Source organism: Pongo pygmaeus, chromosome 6, assembly GCF_028885625.2.
Source record: "Pongo pygmaeus isolate AG05252 chromosome 6, NHGRI_mPonPyg2-v2.0_pri, whole genome shotgun sequence".
Classification (NCBI taxonomy): Eukaryota; Metazoa; Chordata; class Mammalia; order Primates; family Hominidae; genus Pongo; species Pongo pygmaeus.
The window spans coordinates 82539439-82565562 of NC_072379.2; the positions used below are offsets into that span (position 1 = coordinate 82539439).

General features: G+C 39.1%; 1 protein-coding gene across 1 annotated transcript in view; it reads left to right on the plus strand.

The window, feature by feature from the left end:
* Nucleotides 1-13217, plus strand: part of PON3 (paraoxonase 3) — a 32017-nt gene extending 18800 nt beyond the window's left edge. The window contains exons 4-9 of the mRNA XM_054495155.2: nucleotides 738-903; nucleotides 5588-5714; nucleotides 9042-9242; nucleotides 10263-10344; nucleotides 10614-10742; nucleotides 12961-13217. Of these exons, the coding sequence (XP_054351130.1) occupies nucleotides 738-903; nucleotides 5588-5714; nucleotides 9042-9242; nucleotides 10263-10344; nucleotides 10614-10742; nucleotides 12961-13119 (864 nt within the window). The 3' untranslated portion in view covers nucleotides 13120-13217. The remainder of the gene's footprint in view (nucleotides 1-737; nucleotides 904-5587; nucleotides 5715-9041; nucleotides 9243-10262; nucleotides 10345-10613; nucleotides 10743-12960) is intronic.
* Nucleotides 13218-26124: the final 12907 nt, after the last annotated feature.

Consider the following 26124-nt stretch of genomic DNA (forward strand, 5'->3'; position numbering starts at 1 on the left):
CAAGTTTTGTCACAGTGGACTCAGATGCAGCAAAGGCTTCATGCATTCAGGATGCCTATTGTTGATTGATCGCTACCTGATCCTAATAGTAGAAAGGACCACTGTCCAAGTTACTGGAACAAACTTTTTGTGATATTTGAGTAAAGCATTCATGTCAGAATTTTCAGACATACCTATAGGAACAAAATAGATCAAGAATAGTCAACTATATAGGACTGGTATCCTTACGTTAATTCTTAGCCAGCTAAACTGTTTGCCACTACATGATATAATCAATGTAGGAATGGGAACGATACAATTAAACTATACACCCCTTCTCTCTGCTTTGAGGAAGGTTAGTTATAGAATACCAGGACTGGAAATAATCTTACAATCATGTATTTGAACTTCTTCATTTTATAGATGAGGAATGTGAGGTACAGGCATGTGAAGGGATTCACACAAAGTAACAGCCTAGTCTCTTCTGTTATATTTTTTGGCTTAACTCCTTTTCTCTAAATTAAAAACTCTTCCTTATCTTGAATATGGTTCTTTCTGTGTTTATAGCCAATGTTTAGATGACATCAGTAACACCCCAGATCAGATCATGGAAACAGCTGACAGAGTGAAAAAGCCCAGAAATCTAAATGAAATTTAGAATTTTGAACATTTTTATTTGGCTTTGAGATTTTAAATTCCTTATGAAAATATTGTTTTGATATGTATATGTGTGCACACTTGTTCTTTATTTTTAAAAGGGATTAAAATATCCGGGCATGCCAAACTTTGCACCAGATGAACCAGGAAAAATCTTCTTGATGGATCTGAATGAACAAAACCCAAGGGCACAAACACTAGAAATCAGTGGTGGATTTGACAAAGAATCATTTAATCCACATGGGATCAGTATTTTCATCGACCAAGGTAAAGCCTGTATGTTTAGGGATAAGGGGGAAATGAGAGAAATAGAAACCATTTATCTCCAGCCCCTCAATATTTATGTAACAGGAAGAGAGAAGATGCTATTTTACCATACAGATGTGTTTTTGTAAAATGATAAATAGGTATAAAACATTGTAAACATTGCATTAAAGAAGGAACACTAGTATTTTTGGCCCTATGTGGCCTCCTCCTCTTCCTTCTATCCACTTGTCTTCTTGTTTGACTGTCACAACTTGTTTGAATACTGTTCTCAGAAATCTAACATGTAAACTAAAGGCCCTTTAGTTTAGTTGTCACTAAAGACAACTGTGAGACGTTAAAAAACATAACATAAAGGGGAAAAAAAACAAATTAGACTCTCAAAGTTAAAAGCTTTTATGCTTCAAAAGACACCATCAAGAAAGTGAAAAACAACCCAAAGAATGAGAGATAGTATTTGTAAATTATATATTAGATGAGAGGCTTGTATTCAGACAATATAAATAATCCTTACAACTTAACAACAAAACACGATATAATTTAAAAATGGACAAAGTATCTACCTAGATAGACATTTCTCTTAAGAGACACAAAGGCCTGTAAGCACATGAAAGATGTTTATCATCCTTAGACTTTAGGAAACTACAAATCAAAACCAGAATGAGATACCATTTCACACCCACTAGGATGGTGATAATTAAAAAGACAGACAATAACAAATGTTGGCAAGGACGTAGAAAAATTGGAACCCTCATACTTTGCCAGTGGGATTGTGAAATAATGTAACCACTTTGGGAAGCAGTTTTGCATTTCCTCAACATGTTAAACACAGTTACCACACAATCCAGCAACTCTGCACCTTGGTGTATGCTCAAGAGAATTGAAAACATATCCATGCAAAAACCCGTACACAAATGTTCATAGCAGCATTTCTCCTAATACAAAAGGTGGAAATAACCCAAATGTCTATCAACTGATGCATTCATAAACAAAATGTGATAGGTATTTATACAATGGAACACTATTTGGCAATAAAAAGAAATGAACTACTCATGCATGCTATAATATGGATGAAGCTTGTAAATATTATGCCAACTGAAGGAATTTAGTCACTAAAAGCCACACATTATGTGATTCCTTTTATATGAAGTGTCCCGAATAGGTGAATTCACAGACAGAAAAATTGTTGGCAGGAGCCAGGGGAGTGGGGAAAGAGGAATAACAGCTAATGAGTAGGTGATTTCTTTTTGGGTGATGAAAATGTTCTGGAACTAGATAGTGGTTATGGTTGCACAATTCTGTGAATATACTAAAACCCACTGAAGTTTACATTTTAAAAGTCTGAATTCAATGGTGTGTGAATTATATCTCAAAAATATATTATAAAAACATGTTATTAATATTCCATATATGCTTTAAAAACAATAGTTTCCAATATTATTTTTGACTTGTTCACAGTTCATAATTTCAAACATTTAATTTAAAAATATTTTTGGGTCTATACAGCATGAAGAAAAGTAAGAACAGGGAAACCTCACTAACAGTAACCACATGAAAGGAGGGCCAAATTGAAGTGCTAGAATACCATGAAATCTTATATACACTTTTATTTGCTTAGCAAGCTCTGCTTTAAGAGATAATTGAATCTAACAATTTTTCACTGGTTTATAGTATACAAACTATTTTCATATATGATGGTGTCTTTACTTCTCGAAATAAAATCCTGGGCCCAACCTTGACACTTCCTCTCCCTGGCCCTTTTGATCAACTCATTATAATGTTTTGTTTAATGTATCTCTCCAATATCTCTCCAGTCTGAAATATCTGTCCACCTCTCCCCATCCTCACTGCCACCAGCAGTTCAAGGCCCCAGCATGCCTTCCCTGATTCTGCATGGGCCCCCAACTGTACCTTCCTTCTCATACCACCTCAATTCATTGTCATAGTAAGGATTGCTTTTTATGCAAATCTGATTATGTCCCTCTTTTCATCCAATTTTCCATATTATTCTGTCACTCTGAGGATAAACCCCAAATCTCCAGAATGGCCTGGGTTCCTGGGTGCTTCCCCTGTACCTTCTGGCATCTGTATGCTCTCCAGTTTCACTGGAAACCATTCTCCCCCAGACTCTCTGGACCAGCCATACTGGATTTCTTTTCATTCGGTGAAGTGTCTCATGCCTCAGGATCTTTACATCTGCTGTTCCCTCTGCCTGGAATGTCCTTCTGCCACTTCTGACTCACTCTTTGTCATCATTGAAGCCTCAGCTTAAATATCATCTTCTCAGGGAAGCCTTCCCACCATCTTGTTCCAATTTGTGTACCTTGCTATATTCCTTCTCAATGTACCTCTTTTTTTAAATCATTCATTACAGTGGTAACTAATTTTTTTTTTCTTTTTGAGATGAAGTTTTGCTCGTCACCCAAGCTGGAGTGCAGTGGCACAATCTCAGCTCACTGCAACCTCTGCCTCCCGGGTTCAAGCGATTTTCCTGCCTCAGCCTCCCAAGTAGCTGGGATTACAGGCATGTGCCAACATGCCCGGCTAATTTTTTGTATTTTCAGTAGAGACAGGGTTTCACCATGTTGGCCAGGCTGGTCTCGAACTCCTGACCTCAGGTGATCCACCTGCCTTGGCCTCCGAAAGTGTTAGGATTACAGGTGTGAGCCACCACTCCCAGCCTACAGTAGTAACTATTTTTTTTAAATGTTAAAGGATAGCAATTTTCTTTCCCTCTTGCTCTATAGCAAGTTCCTAAACTTAACTGCTACTCTTCAAATGAATGACACTCTATGAAGAACGTGTCTCCCCACTCTAGTATTCTTTGTTTTAATTTATTTAATAATTTTTCCTCCTTGTTTTCCTCTCTCAAATATAATCACCATAAAAGCATATGTGATTTGTCCATTGCTGGATTCTGACAGTCTAGAACAGTATCTGGTGCACAGTAGGTACTCTATGAACACATGCTAAATGAATAAATAAACGAACCCTGTAGGACAGGCAGAGCACATAGTAATATTCAACTTTACAGATGGATACAATGAAGTTTAGAGGAATGCAGTGAAGTGTGACTTCACTTCTGCAATTAGTAAATGGCTGATCCAGAACTCAGACAGAGGAGGTCTCACTTCTAATCCTGTGTCTTTTACTAAGATGAGATTAGGACTCTGTTTAAATAATTTTAAAACCACAACTGTTTTGCCTCACACTGTACAAGACATAAGATTCTTCATTGGAGATGGTATAATAAATGATTAGATTTACCTGAAACTATTTCATTGCATGGGATCGTATTAGAGGTAGAGGTGGAGGTGGGTTTGGGGCTTTTTTTCTTTCGTTTACTTTTTTTTGTTTTTTGTTTTTGTTTTTGTTTTTGTTTTTGAGATGGGACATGTTTATACAATAACAGTCATATAATCAGGCTTCCATAAGTTGAGTATATTATGATTCACAGCTTATCTTATTTGTTTGTCATCTCCCTTAATTATGGATTTAATTCATAAGGCCAAAATATTACACATAGAAATAGAGATGGAATGAGGATATGAAGAAGAAAAGTATTCTCACTAAGTGTATCTTATTTGGAAAGAGGGATTCAGTAGATGCACTAGAAGAAATGAAGTCAGGACAGCACATGTGATTGTTCACTATTGTGTCTAGCAAAAGACTGAAGGTCTGTGTTGCGGCTGAAATCCAACCCATGTTCTGTTTGCCAAGCCCTGAGCCTTGGAACAGAGCTGGATCACACCAGAAGGAAGATTTCCTCTGTGAGCAAGCATCTTTCCTTAATTTGCATCAAAGTGCCCATTGTGTTTCAGAGGTCCTGGTTATGAATTTTGCGTCTCAGGGTTTGGGCTTGTTCCATCACGTGCTTAAAAACTACATTTGGGAAAGGAATAGGGAAGATGAAAACAGATCAAGTCCTACAGTGGGAGGATGGGACCAGACCCTTTAAAACTCCAGAGCTTATCAAACCTAGAACTCCTGATAAGCCAGAAGACAGCACTCTCAGAAGCCAAATTACTACCTTCAATCTTGTTCACAGCAGTTCACATTCCAATTGAAATGGGTAGGTGACATTTCTGAGGTGGGTACTGCCTGGAATTAGTTAGTTTGTTTTATCTTGCATTCATATTTACATGCCATGTCCATTGAGCTCACTAAATATTGTTATGTTGGCTTGTGTCAGAAATTCATTGTCTAGCTGGGAAATGTTGCTTATTTTAAGGTGTTTACACTGCCCTGACATTCACTGAGCTTCTGTTGCAATGTAGATAATTATTGCACACACACAACATCTCAGCAAAGTTTTGTTTGCTTGCACTCACTTCTCTTGCTGAAGGGCTATCTTGGGAAACCACATCCCTGTTTATGCATCATTATAGTTCTGTAGGCTCCTGTTAGACAGGATATGCATATAAGGTGAAGTGACTATCACAAAACGTCTTAGCTCTGCCACTTTGTGGTGATGAAATTGCTGATGGGTCATTCGCCTCCTGAGCTTCAATTTCCTCAACTAAATCTGGATTCTGGCATTTGTCTGACTTACCTATCATGTAGACTATGAGGGTCAAATGCAAGATGTATGAAGAAAACTTTTGGAAGTGACCAAGTTTTAAAACAAGTCTAATATTAGTTGTGATAGAGGTAACTTTCTTGGAAATTATGCCTTTTTTCCATGTAGACAATACTGTGTATCTTTATGTTGTGAATCATCCCCACATGAAGTCCACTGTGGAGATATTTAAATTTGAGGAACAACAACCTTCTCTGGTATACCTGAAAACTATAAAACATGAACTTCTCAAAAGGTATGGAATGAAAGTGTTGTGCGGTTCTATTTACTTTGCACCTCTGCTGTGTGCTTTGTTTTCTTTGGTTCAGCAGGCTTTCTTAAACTTTTGTTTTGAAATTGTTTTAGATTTTTTTCTAAAGCTTTCTAATGATTCCCATGGTGACTCTTCCCAGCACCTCACTAGAAATTGCCATGTTAGGTATTGAATATGCCTATATTTTCCAGCATTTTGAAAGCATTTTAATCCTATAAAGGTGCTCAATTAGATTCCCAGCTCTAATTCCATCCTCTTTACCACAGCAACTCAATACCTACTATCGGTCTCTGTTTAAACACCTACACCCTTTTTTGGTTGTCCTGGTAGGTTGTGTTCTGTGAGCCTCACCCAATGGGTGTTATAACCAACCTCCAGATGAGCCACTTCTTTGTTTAATTACAGCTTTAAAGTAGAATTTTTTAAAAGCCCATGGGCACTTATAAAAATTACATTTGTTAAGCGTTGACTATGTGCCAGGCACTACGCCAGAATACTTAATTTAACTTAATTCTCACAAAGCCTTTAATAATAGGCATGAGTAAACTAAGACTTAGAGAAGGTTTGGGTTAGGTAACTTGCCCAAGTTACACAATTTGTAAGTGGCGGAAACAGGGTATAAACCTAGATCCATCTGAATTCAAAGCTGAGCTCTCAATTGCAATGAACATCTTTCTTACTGCATTCATTAAAATAACAGGCTTTTCAGTGGAGAGGCTGCCTGTTTAAAGGCTGTAGCAAACAATAAAGAATTCATCTTTTATCAAATGGGCTTAACATTAAAAAACTGGCTCCAAAACAGTAAACTGTTTCATGGGATAGAAGAATAGGAAAAGAAAAGAAAGTTCGTCTTCTTTCCTTTGCTCTCTTTCTCAACATCATGTATTAATTTCTCCCCACAGAATATGGGGGAAACAAATGCAGAGCGTAGAAGTAAGAGAAGTTGAAGTTATTGAACTCTGCTCCTAATGCACTGTACGGGGTTCTGAGGCCATAGTGGAGAACAGGACTTCCACAGGGTTGCTGGGAAACTGTGGACAAGTCACTTAATTGGTGCCTCAATTTCTTGAGCACAATGGGGATTCTCATTTGCCTGACTTACCTAACTAGTGGATTGTGAGGATCAACTGCATTAGCATAGGATCTCACAGGAAGAGTCTCCCAGAAAGTGCAGCCTGAGGGCACACCTGATATGTGGCCACTTCATTAGGGAGTACAATCCCAGGAAGCAGACTTGAGAAACCAGTGTGAGGCAAGGAAAGGAGAATGTTACGGGTTGAATTTTGTGTCCCCCTGCCCTCCCCACCCCACCCCCCCTGCCAAAAAAAAATGTTAAAATCCCAACCACCACTTCCTCAGAAGGTGACACTATTTGGAAATTGAGTCATTGCAGATGTAATTAGTAAAGATAAAATCATGCTGAAATAGCATACCCTTAATGCGGTAGAACTGGTGTCCTTGCAAGAAGACAGGCAGATATACAGGGAGAATGCTATGTGAAGATGGATATTGACATGGGGTGATATATCTACAAGCCAAGGAATGCCTGGGACTACTGGAATGCCTTGCTGGAAGAGGCAAGGAAGGATCCTTCCCTAGAACCTTCAGAGAGAACATGGCCCTACCAACAACATGCTTTTGGATTCCTAGCCTCCAAAACTGTGAGGCAATACATTTCTGGTGTTTAAGCCACTGAGTTTGTGGTTCTTTGCTGTGCCAGCCCTAGGAAACACATACAGTGAGGGAGGTACAGCAAAGGCGTCATTAAGCCAGCCACTGCTAAGTGCAACTGACTGCTTGAAATCATGGGCTTATCCTCCAGTAATCAACGTAAGCTGCATCTCAGGACAATCTGGTCAAGGAGAAAAAGGGAGAAGGGTTTATCCACCAGCCCCATCTCCTATTAGTCAAAGGTTTGCCTCAAGAGGCCTTCATTTTCCCACGTTCTTGGTTGTTGTGCATGTGCAAGTCTAGTTTTGTGGTATCCTATGACTCAATGTCAACATGAAGTCTGGAAGTGGGAGGCAAGAGGCCCACAGTAGGCATGAGCTGAGACACTGCTAGGCTGCCCTTCTGGGAAGTACATCAGACCTGTGCAGAACTGGTTGAAATAGCAGCAGCTGGAACAAGGTAGGTGAGGCTATGAGGATCTAAAGAGGAGCCTGAGGGTACACTGGCACAGGCATTGATAAGCACTTACAAGGGGACATAACAGAGAGCTACAGAAACAAATTGTGAGGCAGTTTAACCTAATTTATGGTGTCAGGCAATACTTTTTGGAGTAAGGAATGCTTAAGCTGAGATACAAAAGTGAGTAGCCCAGTGACCTTGGGAAAGTCATTATATGTCAAAACCTCAAAGTATTTCCTGATTCACCCAAATTTTCCTCCCTAAAATTTAATCTAAAAATATTTAAGCATTATTTTTTCAAGTCACTTTTTTCTTTTCAAAAATAAAAATGACTTTATTGTTCTTACAGTTTGTAAGAATAAGACTTGCTCCATTTTAAAATGTCAATCAATGATATTGAAGAACGTAAGAAAAAATATCACCCATAATTCCATCTACTCAGAGAAAATATAAAGGTCAAGATGAACTGGGTTATGCTATGATAACAGGACAGCAAAACCCTAACATCTTGGTGGCTCAAAACTGCCAAGGTTTGTTTTGTTTTCTCATGCATGCTATGTATCCAGTGTAGGTGATTTAGGGACTGAGTTTCATATTATCCTCATTAAGGGCCCTAGGAGGACCACAGTCTCTATCATCATAAAAGTTGTTCATTACTGTGGAAACATGAGGGAAACATGGTGAAGCAAGCTCTGGTTCTTAAAATCTTCCATCCACAAGCCACTCACCTCATTTCATTTCATTTCATTTCATTTCATTTCATTTCATTGGCCAAAGCAAGTCACATGGCTGTGCCTAACTGCAAGGGGATGGGGAAGTGTAATTCCTGAAGGAGGATAACCATAGCTATCAGTGAACTGCACTACAACTGTCACAGATAACCATGATCAACCTTTACAAGTCAACAGATTTTGGGGTTTGAGATTTATTTGTGAATTTATTTCTTTTCACTGATTTCTGTGAAAGAGAAGAGTAAGAAAATAACAAATGGCTAAAGAAAACTCATCAGGGCAATGCAGAATCATGATTTTCTGTGGAATTCCTTAATCCATACTAGTTCATGTATCCTTTTTCAAATTGATGAACATATTAGTCTATGTAGAGATTAGTGATTTTGACAAGGATAAAGGATATTTAAATACCTCATGGGTCTCTTTTTCCACCTCTCTTTCACCTTAGTGTGAATGACATTGCGGTTCTTGGACCAGAACAGTTCTATGCCACCAGAGACCACTATTTTACCAACTCCTTCCTGTCATTTTTTGAGATGATCTTGGATCTTCGCTGGACTTATGTTCTTTTCTACAGCCCAAGGGAGGTTAAAGTGGTGGCCAAAGGATTTTGTAGTGCCAATGGGATCACAGTCTCAGCAGACCAGAAGTAAGCTCTTTTATGTATTTTTCTATCCTTTGCCCTTGACATTTTGGTGGACTCCTTTCCTTACGAGGAAGTTACTTCCTTACTTAGGCTTACATAGTGAATATATGTGTGGAGGGATCAGTTGTGGCCAGGGTTCACACTAAATCTGTGATCCTAAGCAATCCATTTGTTTCCTTGGACTTTAGGTTCTTCCCAGTTAAAGGAGGGATGTGGACTTACGGATATAAGGACCTCATTCCAAATTTTTACATAACTCTTGAAACACACTTTCCTAACACACTACAAAGGAAGATAAATGAGCAATACCCCTGCCCCTTATGAAAGTACCAAGTATTTGACCACTTATGCTAAGTTCAGTTACACAAAAGCTCTTAGGAGAGAGGGTAGGCTGCCTTAGATTGGGCATAGGGATTGCATAAGTTTCAGACTTACTGACTTACAAAAGCAGACCATTCAATGAGAAAACACTATTTTAAACAGCATGAAATTTTATGAGAAAACACTTTTAAAAAGTGTTTAAAAATTGAAGGTTTTTTATAAACAGAAGTACCTTGAATATTAACATGTGTATTTGAGATAATGAACAGAGATGAACCTTGTAGAAAACACCTCTCAGTGTCCTTCCTCTTTTAAAATATTGTGATTGAGCTTTGTGGTCATTTGATACTTCTTTTCAAGCACTAGTTTTTAGAAGTATATACACTTTTGGCCTTATAAGAGATCCACTTACCTTCTTTCAGTTTAAGGAAAAAGTTGTGACTTTGAAGTAATAAGATTGAGCCTACATATGTCATCTAGAAACCCCAGTTTCATTATGGTCATAACTCATATTCAAAGCCTGTTTAAAGCACTTCAAGAATATTAAAAATACTACTCCATTATCTTCTTTTGCTGTGGTTTAGAAAAGGATTGCAGTGGTACTTTCAAGGAGTGTGCATTTTTATACCTCTTCTCCAAAATAAAAGTGAGTGTTGTCTCTCATTACCACTTGCTTAAGTGTAAATGTCATTTACTTCAAAGGTATGTCTATGTAGCTGATATTGCAGCTAAGAACATTCACATAATGGAAAAACATGATAACTGGGATTTAACTCAACTGAAGGTAAGAGTACCCTGTCTGGCCCACACAATCTGACTTCTTACCTTAGTCGCATACTTGACCCAGGAATGTGCCCCTTGAATGAGGAAAACATGGCTATTTGAGAGCAATGCCAGTGAGATTATGCATGTGTTTCTAAAATACAGAAGCAAAGCCCCCTAAAAATACCAATTTTAGGTGCCAGAAGAAGCTGTAGGGGTTGTGGGGATGAATAGGGAAGAAAGCAATGAATCATTGAGACAATGTCTTCACTACTCCCTCTTTGTTGTAAGGTGATACAGTTGGGCACCTTCGTGGATAACCTGACTGTCGATCCTGCCACAGGAGACATTTTGGCAGGATGCCATCCTAATCCTATGAAGCTGCTGAACTATAACCCTGAGGACCCTCCAGGATCAGAAGTAAGTTCCTATACCTCTCTGAGCTCACAGGCAAAGCTGCAAGAACAAATTTGTTGGGGTGACTTGGGAGAATTTAAGCCAGTCACATTTGGTGTTATAGAACTAAAGAAATTTTACGTATGAGAAAAGTAAAGTTTTTGACAGGTAGGGAGATAAGGTTCGTTAACTCTTTTAGGCCACCATTAACTTTTCAATAACTCTTGCTATTGAGAATAATGGAAAAACATAAGCTCAATTATTCATATTGACCCAGATTGCCATATCATACTTCCAATCAGGAGATAGTCTCTGAGCAGGTCTTGCAGTTAGACAAAGAGAGAGTTGTATATGGTACCATCTTCTTTCACACTGTCCAACATGAAGCTCAGATTAAAGGATTTAAATAACTGTCACCTCCAAATAAAATGAGTTTTTGCCTGTAAGTTCTAACATATATGATGGTGTTGAAAATTGTCTTATTTTCGAGATATCATTTGTGTTATTTTAAAATATCTCTTCTAAAACAATAGCATAATCCATTGAATTTTCTACATTAAAAACAACATTATAAGATAACTGCATTTTCTATGGCATTAAGGTTAACAATTTAAAAATCTTTAGTGAATTTATATATAGCTATAAATTCTAGGCACACTCAGAGATTTATTCACAAAAATTTATTGAGTACCTGTAATGTGTCAGACACTGTTCTTATGTTTAGGATATATCAGAAAAAATATACAGAAAAAATATAAAGGGGGACAGACAATGAACAATAAGCATAAGAAATAAGTAAATTACATAGTAACTTTGAAGATGGCAAATTCTATGGGAAAAAATGCTCAGCAGAGTAAAGGGGATCAGGATTACTATATGCAGGAGGATGAGCAGGTCCTACTACTAAAGTCAGAGATCAGGGTAGGCCTCATTGAGAAAGTACAATTTGAAAAAAATTAAAATGTGTGAATCCACATTTGGGGATTTGGGAAACTGAAATTCAAATTCAAACCCAGTAATTGGCCTAGTGGGTAAATTAGGACATACAGTTATTTCTACTTCCAATATTGCTGTTTTTCAGTTAAAAATATGATTATTTCTTTTTTTATTAATGTACTAGTCACAGCTTCTTAAAAAGAACACAAGAAATGTAAAAAGAAACAAAAGTCCAACCTAAGCCTAGAACCAGAATTGTTACCCTAAACTAGGAAGCAATCCTTGCCTCAGATATGTACCCCTAAGAGTGATAGACAAAACTTTCCTTTAAAAGCCCAACCACAATGTCTGCCTTAAGGAAATGAAATATGATACATAGGATTATTGGAAAATTGTTTAGGATCTTTTTCATATCTCTATTTTCAAGTTGAATTATTTTTAAAATTTTAGATAAGACTTTTTATCACAATTACTGACACCCTTTAATTTTGGTTGAATCTCATGTTTTCTACATGAAATCAAAGCTTAAGTATTTTTGTGTAACAAACCTGAGATGAAGGATCTCCCTTAAGATAAAAAAAAGAACAAACTCTATTCTAATAAGAGATATCAATATAGACTCATAACTCATAAATTTCTAATTTTTTTCCTTTAATTCCAAAATAAAAATTTAATTTTATTTTGTTTGAGTGAACTTCATCCAGCCTATTTGGAAGCCTGAGTGCTTAAATATATACTGATTAGCAAAGTTAAGTGTATTAATCCTGGGATCAATAACAGTACTAAGCAGTGATGTGTCAGATGAAATTCCAAAGTAGTATCCATTATTTATGCTTTCTAGCAACTTTGCAGATGTGAAGGGGCTCCAGCTGTGATGACTGCCATCCCATCAGTTACCAGGTTGGGTTGGCTGGATAACTGGGTGTTTCTTCATGTTTTGTCTTGTTTCTCTTCCCATACTGTAATCTCAAAGGCAAGATTCTTCCCACAGAGGGAGGACCACTATCCACTTGAGAACTAAATAAGAGCATCTTACCTCCTTCTGTAAGGGACGCCTGCACTAAAAAAATTGTGTAAGTCATCCCTGAGGAATTTGGCTAATGGCAGAAAGCCAGTTCACTTTGGTGCGTAGATATCTTTATGACATTAGTACTTTCATCAGAAGAAGAACAATTTATTGAAGATATACAGATTTTAGCTTCTGATTTCTGAAAAATAGATTTATCCTAGAATGTTTGGGAAGGACAACATCATGAAACAGCTGTTTACTCACATAATATACTAATAAACGATCTTTTCTTGACAGGTACTTCGCATCCAGAATGTTTTGTCTGAGAAGCCCAGGGTGAGCACCGTGTATGCCAACAATGGCTCTGTGCTTCAGGGCACCTCCGTGGCTTCTGTGTACCATGGGAAAATTCTCATAGGCACCGTATTTCACAAAACTCTGTACTGTGAGCTCTAGACTCTAGATAGTAAAAAAAAAAAAAGGTCTACATATTTGGTAAAAGTAAACTGATAATTGTATGATAAGTGGAACTGTAAGTAAATAGCAAACACCAACCAGTGAGTGTGGCTTTTCTTATGGATAGAAGTAAAGGAGCAGACAGAGATTCCATGATAGCCATCAAATTGCAAGTCAGGTTAATGACAGTCCAACAAGAAGCCAAACTTTACGGATCTTTGTTAGCAGCCCCAATATTCTTTCTACAATAAAACATGTGGACTATGTCCAGTGAGGTCTCCAACTCACCTAGAAGTCCTTGGTAACTGGGTCCAAGTTTCCTCCTACAGTTTTGACGTTCTGGGTCTCCTACAGTCCAGACCAAAAGAAAAGCTAATGTTCAAGTATTTATAATCCCTGTTCTCTCCCCCCAGTTGTGCTGGGCACAGACAGTTAATTAAGTGTTCCAGTCAGCAGATAAAGAATTAGCATCATGTGATTGCCCAAAGCCCTTAGAACTTGCATTCTCCCAGGGTACTGACACATAGGAAATTGGGTTCTGAGAAATCTGACAGTTGGGCCTCAGAGGCTACCTTAGGGCAGGGGGTGCTTATCTGTAATAGGCCCTTATATGTATTGATGTTTGTATCTGAAGTGCAGTTGGCCCTCTGTAACTGTGAGTTCTACATCCATGGATTCAACCAACCAGAGATTGAAAATATTTGCATCTGTACTGAACATGTACAGACTTTTTTTAGTCATTAATCCCTAAACAACACAGTAGAACACATATTTACATAATATTTACATGATATTAGGTTATAAGTGATCTAGAGATTACCTACATAGGGGAATGAACATAGGTTATATGCAAATATGATGCCATTTTATATCAGGGACTTGAGTATCCATGGATGTTGGTATCCATCAGAGTCCTGGAATCAATCCTCCATGGTTATTGAGGGACAACTGTTTTGCTAACCTACTGGGCTCTGAAGCTTAGATGAAGCCTTAAGGCAGTTATCTTTGCCTGCCTTTAGCTTGCTCTTCTGGTTTATTCAATAAACACTTATTAAGCAACCTCCAGTAAATTTGGCCCTAAGGAATCTGAAATGAGTAGACTGGTTCTGGCCTAATGTCCTATCTTAAAGACCAACCTTAAACTTAATTTGATGAGAATGAATAGAAGTGTCCTTTTTTGGTCCCAAACCAGTACAACCTTTAGCAAATAAACCATTAATAAAAGTCAGAGCACCCAAGCACCTCCCTTCCCTTTTTGTGACTTTTTGGGAGTGGTTGGTTGATGTTTTTTCTCTTTTGGGGAGACCACTTTATATCCAAAAGAACATTGCTCAGTTTTATGTAGGTTTGCTGAAAAGTTTTGCAGGATAAAATTCTCCTTTTTTCCCCTTGTAACCCATTGTGATTTTGACTATAAGACTTTGTAGTTTTCATTGCTTCAAAGAGGAATAAACATTCAGCAGAATGCTATAGTCACTTATTAGATTTTAAATTTCAAAAGCCTAGCTATCAAGAGAACACAGAATAAAAAAGAAATTAAAGACATAATTTAAGAAAATAAGTAGAGTCAGTTTTGAAGAATATAATAGTCTTTGTTTTAGTCCCTAGCCCTCATACTTACTATATTATAATGTTTACCAGACTAGGGGAAAATAAAGAGAGATAGGAAAAGACAAAGATAATTTAGATGCTGGTGAGTTCCTGAGAATTGATCCTGCTCTGCCTACTCCTCAGGCCAAGTTAGAAAGGCTGGGGGGATAAAACCCCTCAGGAAGTTTGGGTGATCTGATTGCTGAGGGACTAATGTGCCCCTTCCCTGGGAGGGCCTGGGAAAGTCACAAAGTCCTAGGGATTCTCTGTGCTCAGCCTGATGAAAAAACAGAGAAGAAATGCTAGTGTGATTTACTGGGGATGGCATCACACCTACACTTGAACTTGGCACAGAAGCAAATTCCCACGTGTCCAGAGGGGTATGGGGGTTAGCAGAGAAAGAACTGATAGACTTAAAAAGGTCTTGCTGTCAGGAAGAAGAAAATAAGTAGTCATCTGATTCAAATGAAGACCGAAGTTTAGATGGGGACATCAAAGACCAGCTGTCTCCCATGATGCTCTAGCTCTCCCTCCTGGATTTTAGAAAAAACTCCCGGGATTGGGAGGGGGCTTTGGAATTGCCTTATATATTGATTTGTGCTTCCAAACAATGTGTGGGGACTCAAAAATAAAATTACATGAGGCTGTGGAAAAAATAAGTTCTGATACACTTCATGGTTTTAGCTTTTTCAGAATTGGAACAGGATAGAGTGGAAAGGACTTAGTCTTTTGCTAATGGACATGTGATTAGTATCTTTTATTGCTTGTTCTGTGGCTAAGACCAATGGACTATTAAGTTGGCTCTCTCCTGGAAATGCCAGTGGAAGATCCAGCATAATCTCTTTTACACTTCACCCCTGCTCTTGCTCCAAGTAGGTCACTCTCAACCTTCAGCTACTGGGATCCCCTCACTCAGTGTGTCCTCTCTTTGGGAGAGGCCCTGGCAAGATGGTTGAAGCTTGGATTCCTCCTGCAGCAGGCAATTTAGCCATTCTTTCCAAAGGATAGGGTTGTTGATTGTCCCACTATCATCCTCTCTTTGCCTTGTCATCTCCCTTCAATAAGTTTTTTCTCCCCTTCATAGGGAGGCACAGGTTTACCAACAGGCCTGCAGCCTAGACAGTTATCTCAACCAATTTTCCCTTTGCATAAGCACTTCCAATCTTTATGTAATTATCTTAAGCCTCTTCACTCACTTGGCTTGGGAAGGAGAAGAATCACTCCTCACAATAAATGCTGCATTTTGATAATTCATTCTCTTCTCCTCCCCAGTCTTTCTGCTTAATTATCAGAGACATGAATTGGGAATACAAGGGTGAGGGTTAGGGGTAGATGAACTCTTCCAGGAGCCACAAACAAGCTTTGGTTGTGATATTTGACTTCAAGTATTTTCAGCTATTTTCAGAATGTGGGGTACTTGGTGCTTTGTTGTTTTTATCTTTGAGCCCTTCGATGCTGATTCTATAATCACAGAAAAATTCTCATTCTATATTCCTTTGGCATCAAACAGGTTTTAGTTTCAGGTAGCAGAAACCACCCTATCTAGTTTTTGGGGAAAGTGATCAAATGCAGGAACTAATGCTTCACAAAATGCTGGGGTATTTCCTTTGCATTTGGAAATAAGACAAAGATTCTCTATTTTACCATGACTGTTGTTTAACATAGGACGGGAAGTCCTGACCAATGCTATAAGATAAGAGAAAGAAATAGGCTGGGCACAGTGGCTGACACTTGTAATCCCAGCACTTTGGGAGGCTAAAGAGGGCAGATTGCTTAAGTCTAGGAGTTCCACACCAGTCTGGGCAACATGGCAAAATCCCATCTCTACTAAAAATACAAAAAATTAACCAGCGTGGTGGCACATTCTTGTAGTCCCAGCTACTTGGGAGGCTGAGGTGGGAGGATCAGTTGATCCCAGAAGGTCAAGGCTGCAGTCAGCTGTGATCACACCACTGCACTCCAGTCTGGGCAACAGAGAGAGACCCTCACTCAAAAAACAAAAGAAAAAGAAATAAGAACTGTAAGAATTGTAAGGGAAGAAATAGAACTATTATTGTTTGTAGATTACATAATCGTCTACTTGAAAATAAAACAATAGAAGCAAGAGATATACCATTAGGATACTCAACAGTGTTGCCTGATACAAGCTAAATGATAATATTTAATAGCAATGACAATTATGAATTTGAATCAAAGAGAAGATAGCACTCACAATAGCAAGAAAATCTATACAGCATCTAAGAAATAAATATGTTAACCGGCCAGGCGCGGTGGCTCACGCCTGTAATCCCAACACTTTGGGAGGCCAAGGCGGGTGGATCACGAGGTCAGGAGATCGAGACCATCCTGGCTAACACGGTGAAACTCCGTCTCTACTAAATATACAAAAATTAGCTGGGCGTAGTGGCGGGTGACTGTATTCCCAGCTACTCGGGAGGCTGAGGCAGAAGAATGGCGTGAACCCAGGGGGCGGAGCTTGCAGTGAGCCGAGATCGCGCCACTGCACTCCAGCCGGGGTGACAGAGCGAGACTCCGTCTCAAAAAAAACAAACAAACAACAACAAAAAAACACGTTAACCAAGAGTACACAAGACCTCTATGGAGAAAATGTTCAAACTCTAATAAAAGATCTAGAAAATATTTTGAATATGTGGATACATATTCTAGGCTCCTGGATAAGGTGAACTTATAAGGATATAAATTCTCTCCAAATTAATCAATAAATTCAAAGTCTAGTAGAATTTTTTAAAATAAATGACATAAACTTATTTATATTTTAAAGGGACAACTTTGATTTCTAGCAATACAACAGGCTAAATAATTCAGAACAAAACAGCCTAATATAAACAACAATAGATAAAATATTTATGAAAGCATCAGATATCTCACAAGATAATATGGAATCAGCAAATCATAATTTAAAGGAAAGCGGAAATCCAGAAAGATAAGCAGGATTGAATTCGGTCTTGTCCTGAGGGCATCTTAACTGATTGATCTTGTGCTTTGGGTATTAATGTCTCAGAGGGCAAGGGGAACAGAAGCCAAATCCCAGTTCATCCTAAAGTGTAGAGTCTAATAAGGGACCAACACCTATAAAACCAAAACCCTCCAACCCCAAAGGGCTAAATATTCATCTAAGATTGAAATAAATATAAATCCGTTCAATATTTCGACTCCCAGAAACCTAAAAAGAAAATTGTCTTGGGACTGAGAAAAGTAAAATAAATACATTTAATATTGCTGATTAATTTAATATTGCTGAAATAAATTCAAGATTGTTGTTGATATCCATCTGCTTATCATCACTCAGATTTCGAGCCAAATTCCCACTAATTGAATGGAAAAAAAAAAAAAAAACTCAAGCTGTAAATTTAGTATAAAGTCATACCATATTTGTAGTATATTTACTCACCTGGCAGAAACAAACACATATCCTCTCTGGATTTTATCCTAGATCTTAAGAAACCTAACAAATAATTATCTAAGCAATGAGCAACAAATCACAGTAAATAAATAAATAAATAAATAACCAAAGAAACAGAGCAGGAGAAACAAAAGCCAGCAGAAACAAGTGATGGCAGAAACAGACTTGCAGAGACCCCAAATACAGAAATGATCAAATAGAGGCTCAATAACTATACTTACAGAGTTTAAAGAAATAAAAGACAATTTTAAACCCAGGGTACAGTAAATTGTATAAAAAAATTGCAACAGATTTGAAAAATATAAAATTGAACTTTCAGAAATGAAAATCTAGTAATAGAAATTTACAACTTAATGAGTAGCCAGGAAACATTTTATTATTGAGGTATAGCAGCTTAAAAATTGTTCAAATATACATTTATAAAGGCTCTCACAATCTGAGGGAAACATTTTCCACTTTTTAATTTCAAAGCACACAAAAAGTGTTACTCCATTGGAAAGGCTATGAGGATGACTTCTAATCTTCAGGATTCAAATGCCTTGGGATAGTCACTCAAAGCCTTTTTTTTGAGACAGGATTTCTCTCTATCACCCAGGCTGGAGTGCAATGGCGTGCACCACCACACCCAGCTAATTTTTTTTTTAATAGATAGGGTTTCCCCACATTGCCCAGGCTGGTCTCATACCCCTGGGCTCAAGCAATCTACTTGCCTCAGCCTCCCAAAGTGCTGGGATTACAGGCATCAGCCACTGCACCTGGCCCCACACAAAGCCTCTAAATACACCCTCTAAAGGTAGATGACTAGTGAGGTCATGTAGGTTGCAAATAAAGACAGGCCAAAACATGCTCAGGCTCAGATAAAGTTATGGGTTATGTGATGCATGTGGCTAATTATTGGAAAGGGGGAAAGGGACCTGAATTCATTCTTAAGTTTTTGAGGTCAGTTTTTAGGAAACATTGTGGGGTTGTGTCAAGGACATTAGGGAGCAAAAAAAAAAAAAAAAAAAAAAAAAAAAGAAAAAAAATGAGAGACAGAAACAAAAACCTTTAATGGAGGAATTTAACAGGAAATGAAGCAGATCTGAAGAGACAATTAATGAAATGAAAAATAATTCATGGGAGATTATATTCAGTACAACACAGAGAAACTGAGAGATGGAAACTCTAAAAAAGACATGGAGGCTAAAAGTGAGAAGATCTAGCATAGGACAAATTGGATCCCCAGGAGGAAAGGAAAAAAAGAAAAGAGTTGGGTAGAGAAAATATTTTAATCATGCTGAAACTTAGAAATTCATACCTAGCCATATCTTGGTGAAACTGCAGAGTATCAAACACAAAGACTTTAAAAGGAGCCAAGGGTGGGAAGAAGTATACTGTTCAATCCAAGTAGACTTTAAGAGTAAAAGTATTACCATGGATAGGAGGGACCACCCAGAAGATAGAGTGATTTTAAGTGTACATGTTCCTTCTAATACAACCTTAAAATATACAAAGCAAAAATTTGCTGAACTACTACAAGAAAAATACAAACAGTTGTACTGTCATCATGATTGATTTTAACTTGCATTCATTGTTTATTGGTAGAACTAGCAAATTTTTTTAAAAAGATTAGTGAGAATAGAGAGCACCTAAAACACACAGTGAGCAAACTTAACCTAATAGGATTATATAGAACCTTGTGCCAAGTAACTGCAGATACACATTATTTCAAGCTCACAAGGAGCATCTACAAAAATTGACTATATACCTGGCTATCAAGCGAGTCTTGATAATAGTATATATTGTCTGACTACAATGCAATCAAGCTTAGACTCAATTTTTTAAAAACCTAGAAAATTTGCATGTTGAAAAATTATGTAACATTTCTAAATAATCCATGAGTCAAAAAAGAAAAAGAAGTAAAATGGAAATAAGAAAGTGATTTTAATTGAATAATAAAAATTTTCCAACAGATAAAATCTTATAGGAAACAGCTAAAATTAAATTTAAGTAAAATTTATACTCTTAAATGAATACATTAGAAAAGAAGAAAGACTGATATTAAAGGGGTAATATCATCCTTTTCTTGATAGAAAAAAACAGCAAAGTAAGACCAAAGAAAGTTCAAGAAGGGAAATAGTAAACATCAGAGCAAAAACTAACATAGTAGATAGCTCTAGGATTGTTAGCAGTGGTGGATCCACATGGGTCTGCAGCAACTTGATTCTTGCCTCCTCAAAGGAAATAATTTACCTAAGGGGTATAATGTAGAGTGAGAGACTAAGGCAAGTTTTTGAACAGGAATGAGAGTTTATTCCTGTGAATGAGAGAGCAGGAGTGAAAGGAAAGAAAGTATACTTGGAAGAGGGCCAAGTGGGCAACTTAAGAGATCCAAGTGCCTCATCCAACCCTTCACTTGGGGTTTTTATACATTGGCATGGTTCTGAGGTTTGCATCTCTCCTTCCTTGATTTTTCCTTAAGGTGGGATTTCCACATGTGCAGTGGCCTGCCAGCACTTGGGAGGGGCTGCATACGCAATGTGTTTACTGAAGTTTTGTGTGTGCTCACTTGAGGCATTTTTCCCTTACCAGTTGAGCATTCCTAGAGGAAGGTCATATACCAGTTAAACTCCACCATTTTGCCTCTTAGTGTGCATGCTCGGGCCCACTCACCCAACTCCTGAGACCTTATCGGGAAGCTGCTGATCATGTTTCAGGTGTTTTCTATCTGTTGGGAGCCTGCCGGTCCCTGGCATCAGCTGCAACCAATTACTATATTAGTGAGACAGCTTAACAATCACCTGGCCATCACCTGATCATCTGATGGTCGCCTGAGATTCATGGAAGCAGCGGCGGAGTGGGTGCCTCTTTTGCCCCGTTCATGTCTGCCAAACTACCTACTCTAACATTCCCGACCCAATTCTTTGGGAAAATGGACAAAGGTCAGTCTTCTGTAACTGCTTCCTGCTGACAGAAGGACGGTGATGATTGTTCTGTGGGTCTTGGCGTCTTGCTGTCAGGGCAGGGTGGCTTTGTGGGTTGGTGAAAGTGGTATCCAGCAAGGTCCAAGGGAGACAGGGGCAGGATTTTGCTTCTTTCATGTATCACTGATGAGCAGTCTAGTGGTCCTCTGTAGAAGTGTGACTCTTGAATATTGAGACAATGGTATCTCTCACAGAGGATCATCTGAAGCGTGATGGCCTGAAGGTGTGAGGAGACAAATCGGGTTGCTAGATTTAGAAGACATGGCCCAAAATGGAGCAAAAGTAGGAGACTAACAAGTGGGCCTAAAAGGGGAATAACTCAGGAGAAGCATTTCCAGCTTCCTTCCCAATCTAACCAACCCTGAGAGGCTTGATTGAGGCTCCAGTGAACTGGAGACTCAATTTAGGAGTTGTCTGATATTGTACTTTTCCCGATTGATTGACCCATAAGCAACATTTTTCATCTAAGGCTAAACAAATTTCTCTCTGTGCGGCCGTTAACCTATCTAACTCCTGATAATTTTGGAGGACTAGAGCTGCCAAAGAGTCAATTTGTCCTTGCACAGTTGTTAAGGTTTTAGCCATGGCATCAATGTTCTTGGCTATTTCTCTTGAGGGCTGGCTATGGGTCAAGGAGGCTTTTGTGATTCTAGCAATTCTGGTTCCCATACTGGCTATAATACCAAGTCCTGTGAGAAGGAGAATTAATTGGATAGCCCTCCTCATCCTGGAAATGATGGAATGCCTGTAGATTGGTGCTGGAAGAGAGAGATTGCCAGGGACTATGAAGATGTCTAGGGATACATAGCCTATGGTACAAGTTCCAGTCCAGTTAGTGGGGAGGCACTGGTGAACTGGCTGGCCACAAATATAGAAGGCTCCTTGGGTTTTAAGATAAGTAGAGGTGTAAAAATGCAACAAGGGGGTGAGGACAGCTCCAAGAAATGCCAAGGCTGCCAACACACCCAGGAAGCTGGTGGCTATAGTCATGCCTGCTAAGACTTATGTGCATGGGCTTTGGTTCTATTTAGTTCCCTGGGTTTTATTTTCCTCAAAAAGAGAATTTTGAGTCTGGTCCAATAGAACCCATTCTTCTGAAGAACTGAGATTGGTAATTTGCAGGCATTGGTTGTATCAGCAGGCCGGAACCAGAAATTTTGAATACTGCAGGAGCTTGGGTGTCCCTGGCAAAACTGGGTGGATTTATCCAGCAAAGTTCCGAGAGGAAAGGTAATATTTGAAGGTTTGGGGAATCTTGTGTGATGGCAGAATTAGTTGTGGGTATACGTTTGGCAAGTTCATTGGTTAGGATCTACAGTGAGAGTAACATTGCTAACTGTACTGGAAAGAGCCCCAACATCCATTCCATTTTTCTTATTGGCCATAATGCAAATAGGGGCTAGTCCCATTAAAGTGATATTAGAAAAGATGGATCCAAAATTGGGAGGTTCTTTGCAGATATCAGGGAAATCTTGCTTTACTTTTGCAAGAAGGCTATTTGCAGGCCCAAACATCTCCCATTAGCCACCCATTGATAGAAAATATGCAGTTCTGCCTTTATACTTGTCCAATCTCTCAGTGAGGCTGAATAAGCTCTCCCTGCTGTTTTAGCAGAAGAGCTGGTACATGACCAACGATTGGTGGAGAAAGGGGATCCTGTGCTTTGGAGCAGTTACTGAGCTTTTTCCAATAATGGGAAATCAGGATGGTAGTGTCCTGCTAGTAAAGGGGTGAGATTGAGAACCAACAGGAGCAGGCCCATAGCAACCTAAGGTGACTGTGAAGAGAGAAACTGGCCGCAAAGAAAGCTGCCACTGGAATGCCTAGTGGTGTACAAGTTAGGGTTAAAATAGTGATAATAATCAGAGCAATTGCGAGTAAGATTTCTAATATTAAGATCATCTTACTCTGAAGAGAAAGGATGTTGAGGGGCATTACTTATCTTTTCACTTAAAGAGGAATCACAGATTTTCCAGTGCCTCTCAAGTGTGTTCTGGAGCTGAGGGCATTGCTTCCAGATCTGGTGTTTTGGAGCCTTTCCACGGCTTCACTCAGGTGTGATGTATCCAGCTGTCAATCTCTGGTACTTTAATGGCTGTAAGGGTGAAGAGGCCCCTTCAGACTGGAGTTAGTTGGGAATTCAGAGTTCCATCCCTCCAAGCTTTAATGAGAACTAGTGAGCCTGGAGGATACAGAGGCTGGTGTTTTTCCCTTTCTGATTTTGGCTTTCCTTGTAACCAAAATTCCTGGAGAGCCTGTTGGAAACCTGCTAAAGAAGAGACACAGTAGGTGATTTTGGCAGTTTTTTCATCTAGCATTAAGTCTGAATATAGGAATGGCCTACCATATAAGGCCCCAAAGGGGATTAATTGCAAGGGAGTCTGAGGGGCAATATGGATCCAAAGGAGGGCTAACATTAAGAGGTCCACCCATGGCTGGGCTGTTTTCTGACAGAGTTTGAGTATGTGTTGCAGGGTTTCTTTAGTTCTTTCCGCTTTTCCTGAAGATTGTGATCACCAGGCAAAGTGAAGGTACATTTATGCCTACTAAGGGCCCTACTAACCTGTTGAGTTACTTGGGAAATAAAGGATGGACCATTGTCACTTTGCAATGACCTGGGTAGCTCAAACCAGGAAATGTGTTCCTTTAGGAGGAATTTAGCTACCTCCTGTGCCTTCTCAGTCTTTGTGGAGCAGGCTTCTACCCATTTTGTGAAGGTATCTACACAGACCAAGAGGTACTTATACCTGAAGCCTGCGGGGAGATGAGTGAAGTCCATTTGCCAGTCCTCCCCAGGGTATGTACCTCTCCTCTGGATTGGACTTATTAATGGAGGGGGCTTCCCTCTCTGGGAATTATTTATGGTACGTAGGGTATAGGCTTGACAAACCTGTTGAATAGTTTTGTTTAGTCCCTTCCCACTGAATACTTATTTACAAATTTGTCCTAGACTGTCTTTGCAAGGTGGCAGAAGTTGTAAAAACTCTTAATGACTTTCCATTGGGAGGTTCCACTTTTGGACCCATCTTTTCTAATATCACTTTAATGGGAATAGCCCCTATTTGCATTATGGCTGAGAAGAAAAATGGAATAGATGTAGGGGCTCTTCCCAGTGCAGTTTGCAGTGTGACTCACTGTAGACCCTAACCAACAAACTTACCAAACATACACCCACAACCAGTTCTGCCATCAACCAAGATTCCCCACACTTTTCTCCATCTACCTGCCAATTTCTTCATCTCTCCTCCAATTTCTCCATCTACCTCCCAATGGAAAGCTTTTCACTGGGAGGCTTTCCATTGGGAGGTAGATGGAAAAATTCTTCCAATCTGTACCATCCATTGGTTTCTTCTTTATACCCATGTTGGGTGGCCCAATCTATTTCTTCCTTAGTGTATTGGAGAAAGGGCAGTTCACTGGGGAGAGAGAGGAACAAGTCTCCCATGAAGGTATCATTTGACATGGCTGCCTCTTCAGCATTTTTGTCAGCTAACTTATTTCCCCATGTAGTTTCATAGGAGCCCCTGTGGTGTCCTTCACAATGCACTACTGCCACTTCCTGGGGCAAATGAACAGCCTCCAGTAGCTCTAAGATTTGAGGCCCATACTTAATAGGAGCATCCTGAGCTGTTAGGTATCCTCTTTCCTTCCAGATAGCCATGTGGGCATGAAGCACCAAGAAGGCATATTTGGAATCTGTATAGATGGTTATTCTTTTCTTTCCCCTAGTTTTAGGGCTCTGGTTAGTGTGATGAATTCGGCTAGTTGCACTGAGGTCCCTGGGGACAGAGCTCTGTTCTCAATCTACTTGGGGACAGAGCTCTGTTCTCAATCTACTTGAGAACAGAGGAGATACTGGAGTAAACAGGGGGCCCCTTCTTCATCCTTGGGGTCCAGAATGAACTGGTCTTATTGGGAACCCCTAACTTTGCTTTCCTTCATCCCTATTCTAATGGTAATCTGTGCCTATAGCCTGGGACCAGCCTTCATCTCTGTCCTATGAGTACTTTTGTCTGTTGTGCCTGAAGCCTTGGGCTGGCCCATATCTGTCTCTATGACCTTATGGTGACCTCACTTGGAGCATTCTAGCAACAAAATGATTATTTCTTTTCTGATATTCCTATTTTTGGGGGCATAAAATTTGAATAAACTTTAATGAAAAAGGCAAATTAAATGTAAAAACATTGAAATTATTCTTCAGGCTTTCAAAGAAGTTGTTGGGTTTTTTTAAATTATACTTTAAGTTCTGGGGTACATGTACAGAACGTTCAGGTTTGTTACATAGGTATACATGTGCCATGGTGGTTTGGTGCACCCAACAACCCATCATCTACATTAGGTATTTTTCCTAGTGCTATCCCTCCTCTAGCCTCCACCCCCTGACAGGCCCCGGTGTGTGATGTTCCCCTCCCTGTGTCCATGTGTTCTCATTGTTCACCTCCCACTTATGACTGAGAACATGCAGTGTTTGATTTTCTGTTCCTGTGTTAGTTTGCTGAGAACGATGTGCTTTAAGTAGACGAGAAGACTGGCTTTCAGCCAACTGCTGCAAGGGGTTGGACTTTCCTCCCTTCAAATATGGCCTTGAAGGTCCTTATACCTATTGAGAAGAGTCTGGAAGTGATCGGAAGAATGGGGAAAATTTTGTATTTGGAGTTCCTTATCCTCCCAGGGTAACATGGAGAACAAATGCTTCAACAGACAAGATAATCCCTCTGCTACAGGAGGAAATGGGAAGAAGCAAGAAGAATTCCCACGGAAAGCCTTCATGTGCTTGCAAAAACAGCAGCCCTTGGATTCAAAAGGGCAGCATTTTTTGCCCTCTTAACATAAAGAAGGAATCTCCAGAGGACTTGGGACTTGGAAGAATAAGGGTTTGCAAATGGCAAAGGAAGAATTTTCCTTCCTCCCAAAGGGTTGCTTACTCAAAAAAAAAAAAAAAAAAGAAAAAGAAAAAAAAAAAAAGTGGAAGGGAGTAGGTGGGGTCCTTAAAAAGCCACAGAGTGAGATCCTATGCAGTGGATAAAC